At 36.7% G+C, this 13175-nt stretch overlaps 1 protein-coding gene across 1 annotated transcript; it reads right to left on the bottom strand.

Moving 5' to 3' along the window:
* Positions 1–581: 581 nt before the first annotated feature.
* On the bottom strand, positions 582–12015 carry LOC141317195 (RNA-binding protein 10-like). The gene is made up of 6 exons (XM_073832974.1): positions 11934–12015; positions 11332–11403; positions 9059–9587; positions 8728–8916; positions 5628–5697; positions 582–1155 (listed from the first exon to the last, which is right to left on the bottom strand). The coding sequence occupies exons 2-6, from the start codon at positions 11346–11348 to the stop codon at positions 1019–1021; spliced, it is 942 nt and encodes a 313-aa protein (XP_073689075.1). The 5' UTR covers positions 11349–11403; positions 11934–12015; the 3' UTR covers positions 582–1018.
* Positions 12016–13175: the final 1160 nt, after the last annotated feature.

The following is a 13175-nucleotide window of genomic DNA, read 5'->3' on the forward strand; positions in this document are numbered from 1 at the left end:
CAGTTTTCTTCTGCTTTCTCTAGCATTTTCTGTACATTTGTATGGGAAAACAAAGGCATCATTACGATTTTATTCCACATGGTCTACACTCTTAAAAATAAAAGTGCTTCTTGATGCCATAGAATAACCTTTATTGTTTAAATGGTTCCATAAGGAACCTTTAACATCTGAAAAACATTTCTGGTTCTTTGTGGTGAAAGAAGTTTCTTCAGATTATAAAAAAAGGTAAGAAAGAGACGGTTCTTTAAATAACCTTTGACTGAATGGTTCTTTGTGGAATCAAAAATGGTTCTTCTATGGCATCACTGTGAAGAACCTTTTAAAGCACCTTTATTTTTAAGAGTGTATTATTGCGGCATCATCAGCGCAAAAACAAAATTGTGGTTTACATGACTGTCAAACAAATTGTTCCTGTCTCCTGCTGGTTCTTCGTCAAAAAGCCCTAGAGAGTGATGCTCTCTAGGGCTTCAGCAAGGAGGTTTACCTCAGGTATTGTGAGGGGAATGACTCTGTAATAAGTGTACCTTAAGTACACTTAAAAAAAAAAAAAATACATTTACAAACAAATATGTTTGCCACAGTATCACATTATTACTAAATTCTTCCTAGCTTTCATGTAAACTGATATTCAGTATACAGGTCAGCTAATCTATGGTCGCACTGGTAATAATTTAATGATTTAATTAGAGATACATTAGCCGAACACCAAATTCTCATGCTGTTTTGGAACTCATTTCAAAGCCATGTGGATTCAAGACACGAAATGTAGGGCAGGTCTCACACTAGGATCTTATGGCTGCCAAGAGACACTGCGGCAGTTGACTGAAAGAGGGAGATAATAGCACACACAAACTGAGCTTTCAGGGGAACGCTGCTGAATTTATACCGAACTTGGGCATTTCCAGAAAATACCCAACTAGTAGCAGTGTCAAAAACCTGTGCTAGACAGACAACAGACAGACCTCATTCTTAAGAGATGGCGAAATCTGTGAAATCATAAGGAATCCAGGCGTAAAGGTTATATTATATCCATACACGTGTGGACTTGTAGTGTGTATGTGTGTGTGCAGTGTGAAGTGACCTGGTTGGTCTCCATCCAGCGGCTGGCCTCCTGCAAGTGATTAAACTCGACGAAGGCGAATCCTCTGCTCTGACCTGGAGACACAGCCGTCGCCGGGCCACAATGACAGAACAACAACAACGCAGTGAGGGGTTAGTGTTTTCATATCGAGAGAGAGGGAGAAAGAAAGAGACAGAGAGATGGTAGAAAGTGCTATAGCTGTATTCTAACCAATCATCACACTGCTGCCTTTAAACTGATATAACTCATGGATGTTTTGTCCCTCTGCTATTTACACCAGTCAATTTAACATTGATTGCACAAGACAATTATTAGAAAATGTGGGTACACACAAAACTATCAGATGACCAACAAAACCTAACATTTGGAAACCATACCGTTCAAAATTCTCAGGTTGCATTAAAGAAGCCTAGTGAATTTGTTTAATATTACAATTTAATATAATATATATTATGAACCCTGTTCATTTTTGCATATGCTTGATACTTAATACTGTGTTGTTACCTGAGTGATCCACAGCTGTGTTTTTTTGTTTAGTGATAGTTGTTCATGAGCAGTTAAACTGCCTGCTGTTCTTCAGAAAAAAAAAATCTTGTCCTACAAATTCTACGGTTTCTCAGCACTTTTGTGTATTTGAACCCTTTCCCTCAATGACTGTATGATTTTGAGATCCATCTTTTCACACTGAGGACAACTGAGGGACTATGCAACTATTACAGAAGGTTTAAACACTCACTGATGCTCCAGAAGGAAAACACAATGCGTTAACAGCCGGGGGGTGAAAACTTTTGAATTTGAAGATCAGAGTAAATTTCACTTGTTTTTTTCTTCTGGGAAACATATAGCCTATGCATCGTCTGTAGCTTCTGAAGGGCAGTACTCAATGAAAAAAATATGATATTTAGACAAAATAAGAAAAATGTACACATCTTCTGTGTTCTGTTCAAAAGTTTACACCCCTGGCTCTTAATGCATTGCATTTCCTTCTGAAGCATCAGTGAGTGCTTGAACCTTCTGTAATAGTTGCATATGTGTGTGTGAAAATATGGATCTCAAAATCATACAGTCGTTGTTGGAAAGGGTTCAAATACATAAAAATGCTGAAAAACCAAAGAAAAACTAGGATTTTTCTGAAATTTTCTATCATCAAACATACCGACACGTATGCAACTTTTTGGATTCTTGTTTTTAAAACATTTTGACACTGTCTGATTAACAAAATGTGCATACAAGTCTAACTTATAATACTTCTACTCTAAAATTGATTATAGGTTTAAATTTGTCTGAAATCACAACAGTCAGTACAGTACAGGTTGATACCAGTGGGCCTGAAATGCCAAAGGACTGTGTTTAAACAAAGGTCTCTGGCCAAACTGCTCACATTGGATTAAGAATAAAGCTCTTGGAAATAGGCATTCCAAGCTGCAGACAAAGCATGAGTTTCAATGCTCTGGGTAATTGCTAAAGAAAGACATTACATTTGAACCCTAACCACTTTAATTCAAATTAAACTGACTAGTCTTAAACTATGGTCAATACCTATTCAACATGCCTTAAAAGTCAATAGTTTTCCTTGAACTTTAATCTTCTACCATAATACTTTCATGCCACTGACACATAAATGGGGTGGAAAAAATAAAGGAAACACCTGATAACATACCAGTATCATAGATCTATACACTGTTTGTCCTTAAACAGCTTTAGTCCTTGGAATGCTGTCATACAAGTCCTTAACCATGTGGGGAACAGCACCATTCAAAAAGAGAATCATGCTTTTCTTTAAGGTGTAAGGGAGGGAGAAGCATTTTGCAGAACAACTCGTACAGAAAATTGTTACTATGACTTTTACACCTAATTAGCAACATCATGGAAGGTGTTTGACCTCATCCTGCTGTTTAAGAAGTCATACTCCGTTGTTTCGCTGCAGGTGTTTTCACCACATGATATGGCAACAGTGTTTTCCTCTTAGGAGGCATTGGTTCTCTGTTATGTAACTATTAGAGTAGTTGATTTAACACATCAATTTGGTGTAATTTATGTCTTTCTTGCATGTGTGTGGATTTATATCTCAAATTTCCCAATCAATTGCAAATGTGATATTAAAAAAATATATCTTAATGCCTGTACTTTAGATGCAGCTTCTATAAACAGTGTTATGGTGCTCAGTTTGACCCATTCAAAAAAAAAAAAAAAAAGTAAAATATCTATCTATATCTTTTCACCAATCGGTGGAGCTATGCTAAAACTGCTCACGAGCCTTTAGGTCATGCTTGGTATACCACGTACCAAGTTTGGTCCGAATCTGCTAAAGCATTTCGAAGACACAGCCTAATCTATTTTTGCATGAATTCCTGTAAATTCATTGACACTCTTATGGAAGTGGTTTGGTATACTAAAAAGCTTTTGAGAATTTTTTGCAAGCATTGTCTGAAGATGAACTGAGCCAATTTTGCTAAAAATCAGACAAATTGTTTAGGAAGAGTTCTAAAAAGTATCTAAATATCTAAATTCAAAACTGCTTAAAATAAATCTTGATCCATAGAAATTAAAATTTGAGTATGCAACTGACTTGCAATGAGCCAAGGAATCAGAGGAAAAAGTAATTCAAATTTGTAAAAAAATTAAAATGTGTATATATTTTGACCAGTAGGTGGCGCTGTGCTAAAACTGCCCATGTGCCTTTAGGTCATGCTTGGTATACCATGTACCAAGTTTGGTCCGAATCCATTAAAGCGTTTTGAAGAGACAGTCTCATCCATTTTTCCACAAATTTCTGTAAATTCATTAACAAAATTTACGGAAGTGGTTTGGTATACTAAAAAGCTTTTGGGAATTTTTTTGCAAGCATTGTCTGAACTGTGCCAATTTTAGTAAAAATCAGACAAACTGTCTAGGATAGGTTAAAAAAAGCAGATTTTTCACAAAATTCAAAACCGAATCATAAAAAAAATCTTGACCCGTAGAAATAAATTTTTTTGTATGCAATTGACTTGGCATGAGCCAAGGAATCAGAGGAAAAAAGTATTTCAAATTTGTAAAAAAAATCAAATGTGTATATCATTTGACCAGTAGGTGATGCTGTGCTAAAACCGCTAATGTGCCTTCAGGTCATGCTTGGTATACCATGTACCAAGTTTGGTCCAAATCTGCTAAAGCATTTCGAAGATGCAGCCTCATCCATTTTTGCACGAATTTTGGTAAATTCATTAACGCACTTTACGAAAGTGGTTTGGTATACTAAAAAGCTTTTGAGAATTTTTTTGCCAGCATTGTCTGAAGATGAACTGAGTCAATTTTGCTAAAAATAAGACAAACTGTCTAAGAAGAGTTCGAAAAAGTACATTTTTGGCAAAAACTGCATCAAGAAAAATCCATAGAAATTTACATTTTAGTATGCATTTGACTTGGCATGAGCCAAGGAATCAGAGGAAAAAAAGTATTTTGCTTCTATACCTTCTGGTTCAAAAGTTATCTGCAGAAACATTAGTGGAAATTTGAACTATAGGTGGTGCTAGAGAGTTTGAAACTCCAAATTAGCTATAGTTATTATTGAGACTGTCCTCTGTGTGCCAAATTTTATAGCTTTCCCACAAGCGGTTCTATGGTCTGCCATAGACTAGCAGAGCAGAAGAAGAAAACTAACGGATACAACCTTCGGTGCTTGGTCCATAATTGTCTTTAAGATTGTAATTTCTCAGCTCAAACTGAAGTGTGATTATTTGGCGGCATATAATGTAAATTGAAATTGACAGCTCTAATAAACAATGTATTTCAGACATAATGAATTCCACAATTTAGCTATTCTATTATGGATTAGAAAGAAGAATCCTCAAAGCCTCTCTACTCTTAAAACTAATTGACCTACACTGACTCATCTTTGTAGCTGTGTAAATAAAATCACCTGCAAGAAACTAAAAACTTTTTAAATGGTGTTTACATTATTTTGTCCACCCTTTTAGCTGAGGACACAAAATTCCAAAGCCTTTTCATACCCATCAAAAAAGCCAGAAATTGCTTATGGTCAGCCACACTTGTCTTCTCAAAACAGCTATTGCAAAATACTTACACAATGTAAGGTGCAAGATGTTCCCCAGACTTCAGGACAAGAGCAATCAAAGTGAGATGAGGGGGATAAGGCTGGCAGGACATGTGAAACATGGTGTTTGTGCTTGTTTGCCAGTGTACATGTTTCTGTTATTCCCATGCTTGTGGATGTATTGTGAGTGTGCATGTGAATGTTGTCTGGTTAAGAATAGTATGACAAGGGGTATGGTAAGAAAATAGTAACACACAATAGAGAACTAATCAGAAATAATCAGTGATGGTCTAAATGAAAGGATGTGCAGGGAGTTAAAGAAACATACACCCGAAGGTTTCAAAGCACCAGTACTAAACAGCATCTTTACTCAACTCAAATACACCAGGAGGAAAGTGAGAAAGAAGGCAGACGCAAGAGTGAGTTAAGGCTTGTTATGAAAGACAGTGGAAGAGAGACTTGGAGGTCAGTTTGGGGTACAAAGAAGCCCCCCCGGTAGAGGATGCTTACCTGAAGACTTGTTCCTCATGAGGCGAACCTCTCTGGGCTGGATTCCCTGCTCCTGCAGTCGAGCCCGAATCTAGAGATCAAACACAGATGCTTAACTACACCAAACTATATAGCTTAAAAAAAAGTATAAAGTATAGCAAAATAAAGTAAAAAAAATAAAGTAAAGCAAAATTGGTAAACTAATGGCTGAAATTTGCTGATGAGTTTGTTTCTTTATGGGAACAGATTTGGAGAAATTTATCATTACATCACTATCGTTCTGACGGCACCCATTCACTTTAGAGGATCAACTGGTGAGCAAGTGATGTAATGCTACAGTTCTCCAAATCTGTTCTGATGAAGAAACATACTCATCTACATCTTGGACGGCATGAGTACATTTTCAGAAAATTTTCAGTTATTTGGCTGAACTATTCCTGTCATTTGCAACAGGCTATACACCAAAAAAAATGTCAATGCCCACAGTTCATAAACACTATGTACAATGCAAGTGGTCTGTGTACATTTGATGCTTGTTTTTCAACCTGAAATTAAATAATCAGAACATATTCAGAATTTGTCAAAATTCATAAGGCGCCCCTTTCTGCCAACTGGTCAAACAAATCTGAACCTGTTACGTCAGTCGATCCGCAGTTCCGTTCAACAAAATAATAGTCCTTTGCTGCTATATCGGTATTCCGATTGTTAAACTGTACAGTCCTAGATTGAACTTTCTCCTGTGCAACCTAGTCTGTTTCACAGAAATATTTATTTCAGAAATTTTAATCAGCACCTAGCCTGTTTTATTTAGCTGTGCGGAGTTAAATCTGTGCGGTAAAGCTGTACTACCCACTAGACAGAACAGAGCGGATGAGAAGCACAGATTAAAAAAATAATAATAAAAAATTGACATAAGAGGGTGCCCCAGAATTTCTTTAGTAAAAAATAAGGATGACAAATTTGATTAAACTCACGCAGTAAGAATACCGTAAATTTCGTTAATTATTTAATCATTCATGCAACGAGTACTCTCTTTCTCTTATCTTATTACTACACTGACCAAAATTATAAACGCAACACTTTTGTTTTTGCCCCCATTTTTCATGAGCTGAACTCAAAGATTTAAGACTTTTTTCCATATACACAAAATAGGGATGCTCATATTGACCGTTTAACTGTTAACCGACAGTAAGAATTTTAACCGATTATTATATCAGTTAAACGGTTTAAAAGGTTTTTTTTCTATTCTTTTTTTTTTACGTTTGCTGCATGGTGAAAGAAATAATGCTATTTGTAAGTTATCTGTTTACTCACGCGCGCGTCGACACGTGCAGTGTGGCTGTACAGACATATTTCGCTTCACCTTTACTTAGTTAACTGGTGTAGTATATGCAACTCAATGGCAAATGGCATTATTGGGTTAACAGATAGTGAATCCGTGAGTGAATGTATTCAAATTCTGAATGAATTATAGTCTAGAAAGTGCGCAATAGGCGCTCCCGTTACAATCACTGGAAAGCTATCACTCATCCTAGAGTAGTTCATCGCAATCTCATAAAGTTATTAAAAAGTGATAAAATAACCTTTACACTGCACAATTAATCTCTTATTTATATAATGCCAACACTTTCTTTGTTTTAATAAGAGAGTTCGCAAAAGTGTAGAAATCAGCAAAACTGAAACCGGCACTTTGGTTGGTGAGTGGATTGTAACATAGCCTCCTCTGATTGGCCACAGTGATAATCAAATCAACATACATGTCTGTGATTGGCTATTGCTGAACGCTGTAAAACACGCGCTTCTCCATACGCATATGACAGTGGATGGAAGTCCCGAACCGCAAATTGAAAGGGTTTTTGTGATGGTGTTTTATCGCGGATCTAAGAGTTAACAGGCAGCGGTCCTGCCTATCCGTACAGCATGTGGACATGTTAAAAACTAGGCACACTGAGGTATTGGCTGGCCTGCTATATATTTTTATGTCCGACGAGAAAAATAAGACCGGTACAGTTCTTCAAAGCGCATAAAATGATTCAGTGTGTTTTAGTTTTGCCATCTTAATTAGGTAGTTATTTAATTTATACATATTTAGTGTAGGCCTATTTATATTATTATTATTTTTTTCATTCAGATTTTCTCTGTTCTCAGAAGCGCTGCTGATGCGTGATAATTTAAGTATATGTCAATACAGTTTTTGTTGTTGCTCTGTATGCTGCTGTTTGCACGTTAAAATAAAACATTTGCTTGTATTTTTAATGTATCATCACAGATACTCGTGCATTTTATTTTTATTTTAAACTAATTTATTATTTTAATTTTATCAGTTAACGGTTAATGTTCGGAAAACAAGCAGCGGTTGTCGGTCAGGAAAATTAACCAAAATGAGCATCCCTAACACAAAAGGCAAATTTCTGTCCTTACTAAATTTGTATTAGTGAGTTTGGGCAGGCGTATGTTATGGACAACCAACACAGGTGCATTTTATTGATGGCATTTTAAATGCACAGAGATAACGTGATGAGATCCTGAGGCCCATTGTTGTGACCCCCCAATACAGTAAAACTGCACATTTTAGAGTGGCCTTTTATTGTGGCCAGCCTAAGGCACACCTGTGCAATAATCATGCTGTCTAATCAGCATCTTGATATGCCACACCTGTGAGTTGGATGGATTATCTTGGCAAAGGAGAAGTGCTCACTAACACAGATTTAGACAGATTTGTGAACAATATTTGACAATAATAGGCCTTTTGTGTACATAAAGTCTTAGATCTTTGAGCTCAGCTCATGAAAAATGGGGGCAAAAACAAAAGTGTTGCGTTTATAATTCTGGTCAGTGTATATTTATCCACTTATTTAGTTTTATCTACTTCATACCAGAGCTTTTGTATCTTACCTACATAAATTGGAAACATGCACTCATTTTTCATTATTACAAAAACAAAAACTGTCAAACGTACACAGACAGTAAGTCTATAGGGCAAACAAACAACAACTACCACACAGATGTCTACTGCAAAGTGCAGTTCTTTTTTTGCTTTGTTTTATGTTGTAACTGTATGTCACAGATGTTTACCGAAATAGCTACAGTATTCATAACAAGAAATAAAATGGACACAAACCTCGTTAACAGTTGCATTTGGTGGGAGCATTCTCAGCATGACAATGTTGCTGGGTTTTTGGACATGCTCTGTATCAGACCTGTAGTCCTGGTCACGGGGTTCTGGCTCCTCCTGGTTCATTTCCAGAGCATGGTGAAAGCTTCCATCTCTTATTTTGTCTCTAGCTGGTTGGGCTTGGTCAGGAAACCCCTAAATCATGAAGACAGTCATCCTAAATATATATATATTACTCTTCTCAAGTTCTTAATAATAAAGAGAAATGTTTATGTATACACACAATATAAGACAAATAAAGGAAATTAAGATTTAATAGAGAGATAAAAGTACTCACTTGTTTGTCTGCAGAATGTCTGATATGTTTGTCTTTCTCAGGTCTCCATTCTGCACTGTATTCGTCCTGAGAGTTGTGCCGTCCTCTAACTCTGCTCCAGGTGTTGTCCTCATTTTCTTCACCTTCATCTGGGGTTTGTTCATCCAGATACACTTTCTGTCCTGATCTAAATGTCTGCATATCTCTCCGGTGTGCATCGATCTCTGGTTCAAACTCATAATCATTATCATCTTGCTGGAATCTTGAGTGGATATTCTCATGTGGGGGACTCTGGAGGAGACTTTTTCCAAGTTGGTTGTTTTCGGATCCACGGTTTCCCTTGTGTCTGAATCCAGGTCGGTTATTCAAGAAATTACCTGTTGCAAAGTCTCTCATGGCTTCAAAACTGCTATCAGGCTCATGCTGCCTCACATTTGTTAAACTGCTATTTAGTCTATTTTCTTGCCCATAGCCACGATAATCCATGTCCCTGTAGTCGTGATCATCAGACTCTTTCCCATAGCGACCCATGCGGTCACCACGACCACCCCTATGGCATTGGTAAAGAGAAAGATTTATACAATCTGTAGCCGGAAAAGTTCACCTAATTTACTGAAAGTGTGCTCATCCTCAGGCCATCCGAGATGCACATGACTTTGTTTCTGAATCAGAACAAATTTGGAGAAATTTAGCATTGCATCACTTGTTCATCAATGGATGCTCTGCAGTGAGTGGGTGCCATCAGAATGAGAGTCCAAACAGCTGATAAAAACATCAAAACAATCCACAAATAATCCACACCACTCCAGTCCATCAATTAACTGCATTTGTAAGAAACAAATCCATCATTACTACATTTCTAGGTTCAAACCCTAAAAAGTCCTTCATCCATAACATTGCTTTCTTCAATGAAAAGGACATCTCATCTGAATCAGGAGGGAAATATGCACAAAACAAGCACCGTTTACAAGTGAAAACAGTCCAAAACAAATATGTTGGTGGATACTGATGTCAGAGAATAAGAGCCCTAGTAAAAAAGCAATAGATTTCGTATATCACAATAGAAGTCGCTAGATTTGTCACCAGGTGCTTTTTTTGAAAGAAAAAAAAAAAAAAAAAAAAAAAAAAAAAAGTCGCCAAGGGGGTCTTTTAGCGACAAACTCGCCAAGTTGGCAACACTGAACAGTACGGCTCATCATCCCACTGCAGAGAGGGGCGAGCAGAGCTCATTAGCATTTATAGGAATATGCAACAGAATAGCTCACTTTAAAAAGGGTAAAACAAGGTAAAAATTGTGTTTTTTTACACTACCATTGAGAAATTTTAACCAAAGTATGTTACAGACTTCAAATTAAGACCCTAAAGAATCATATTAACTTGTGGAAAATGGGCATCCGATGACCCCTTTAAAGTGTACTTAAAAGTATACTTGCAATAGTTCCACTTTACCACAATCAAATATATTTCAGTATAGCTTTAGTTAGACTTAAGCAGTACTTCCAAACTTAGTTGTTCCAATTTAGCAGATATACAATTAAAAACATCTTGATAGATCTTGTTTAGTACAAACAGACAGGTTTTTACTTCACAAAACAATATTTTTTTTGAACTGGAGTGGTATCTATTACTTGTGGATTATTGTGATGTTTTTATCAGCTGTTTGGACTCTCATTCTGACGGCACCCATTTACTGCAGCGAATCCATTGGTGAGCAAGTGATGTAATGCTAAATTACTCTAAGTCTTCTCCCATGAAGAAACAATCTCATTTACATCTTGAATAGTCTGAGGATGAGTACATTTGCAGCATATTTTCATTTCTAGGTGAACTATTTTGCTCAAATCAAGAACCAAGCATATGCAATATGTACTGTCAGTGTAGTGGCTGAAATACATTTAAAGCAGTGACAGCAGCATCCTGTGGTGTAAAGTGGCATTTAATATAGAACTACTTCAATCAACATCCATCTACTTCTTAGCTATTATATATACATCTTTATGACCTCTGAAAGAAAACATAGAGCACCTGTGCTTCCCTACATTTGTTAATCTTTCTATTACAGCAGTATTATTTTAAGTAAACTCTAAAAAGGTGACATTGAAACATCAAAAAAGTGATCAGCTGCAGTAGCTAAAATATATATTTCCCTGATTGCATTAAATCTTAAATAAATTTAAAAGAGTGTAATGTCTCATTTGTGGTTAACAGCAGGGTTATGTAATAAGGTCAAAACATGTATGCATGAATCCTTCCAGTGGTTGCATGCAAATTCATATGATGGACTCTTGACCTACCTCCTCTCATAATCCATGCTTCAGTCCAAGTCGACAGAAACGCCCACTTTTTTCTGCCTGCTTCATTTACAACTGTTGGCAAAATATGTATTGATCAACCTTCACGTTCACTAAAAAAAACAAACAGATGTTGACTTTTTTTAAGCACAAGCAGGACGGACAGTGGTGTGAGCTGTATGCAATGCAATGCGATGCGATTGATTGGTCCGAACCACAAACTCGTTTGCATATCGTTTCTTAAACCCTTTACGCCATTTGGAAAAACTAAAAAAAGGTGTAAAAATCCCCTGTCAGATATAGTTTCTGCAGCGTTGTTAAGCCATGCAGATGCTAAACTGAGCCCAACACTAATCTATTGAAAATATATATACACGACAACCGTCAATGAAAGTTCTATCGTTGTCTGCCCAAATATATAGCATTTGGCGATCGTATATTTATTAAAGCTGCGCGCATGACAGTTTAGGATCAGTTCAGAGGGCACTGGCCCCAACCCAACGCGCGCAACCCTCCGCAGAGCACCCTGACGAACGTCCCGACAAACTAAACTTTTACAAATCGGCATTTTAATCGCCTAATAATGACAACATGCAGTCACTTACCTCTGTTACACTAGCAGCGTCACGAGCGCTGATACTGATACAGTGTATATGTATGACGCCCCACAGCAGAGCTCAGTGTAAGATGGCCTCAGTCCGGGAGGCGGGGACAGAACTCTCAAGCTGATTGGCTTAAAACATACTGGTATGCAAAGGCATAGAAATGTGCATTAGTTAAGGTAAGCATTGGTAGTAGGTTGCAGACAACTTATGCAAGGTTTCATTTTGTTAAATTGCAAACAATAAAATACAAATATCAAGTTTGCCATTGCCTGCAGGAGTTGGACAAAATAAAGTGAACACCTGGGAAACAGGCAGTTTTTATTTATTTTTATTTATTTATAAGTGCTTTGCCACCATTTGCCTTTAATACAGCTTCAAACCTTCTTAGAATAGATGCATACAACTTATGAATTTGAATGTTGTCAATCAGAATTTGCCATTTGTTCTGCTTCTCACTTATTTCTTCAAAACCGCCCACAGTGGTTTTGACGATATTCAAGTCAGGTGATTGTCTGCTCCATCTGTCCTGATTTTATGATCATCGTAGCATTGGTGCCTGTGATAAAAGCTTTAGCAGCTGCAGCTGCAGCTCTTTCATGGATGTAGGCTTTGTCAAGTTCTCTGTGGTAAATTTCTGTGGAAACAGCTCTTCAAGGTGAAGTTTGCTGTTTCTTTGCAGCAGTATCTCACAATTCTGTTTGACAATTACTATTATTCACTTTTTGGTTGTCGCCCACTATTCTTCTTTATTTTTATAATCGTAAAGACTTGTTCTTAAAACAAAAAAAAATGGGATGTTAAGGTTACATAATCTCCTGCTAAATTGTCCTTTGTGGAAATCTGACAAGTCACTCAATTCACAGAGAACTTGAACTAACAACTGCTGAACACAAATTATACCACACTGATTAACAAAGTAGAGAATACAGACAATGAAAATATAAATAAAAGATAATCACAACATTTGTTTTTGTTCTTCCAGCCCCTGTACATAGATTAATTAAAAGTGGTCAAAAGATTACATATACCTTGCAGAATTGTTAGCTGATTCATACAAAATGCAAGTTATTGTTTATTTAGTATTGACCTGAATAAGATATTTCACATAAAATGTTTACATATAGTCCACAAGAGAAAAAATGACCTTGTTCAAAAGTTTACATACTCTTGATTTTTAATACTGTGTTGTTGCCTTTTTTTTCCCTTTTTTTTTTTGTGAAAGTTGTTCATGAGTCCCTTGTT

Source organism: Garra rufa, unplaced genomic scaffold, assembly GCF_049309525.1.
Source record: "Garra rufa unplaced genomic scaffold, GarRuf1.0 hap1_unplaced_460, whole genome shotgun sequence".
In the NCBI taxonomy this organism is placed as follows: Eukaryota; Metazoa; Chordata; class Actinopteri; order Cypriniformes; family Cyprinidae; genus Garra; species Garra rufa.

Coding starts and splice junctions, on each gene's coding strand:
- LOC141317195 (XM_073832974.1), bottom strand. Junction 8,917..9,058: donor GACATTCTGCAGACAAACAA/GTGAGTACTTTT, acceptor TTCATGATTTAG/GGGTTTCCTGACCAAGCCCA. Junction 5,698..8,727: donor CAAATGCAACTGTTAACGAG/GTTTGTGTCCAT, acceptor TTTGATCTCTAG/ATTCGGGCTCGACTGCAGGA.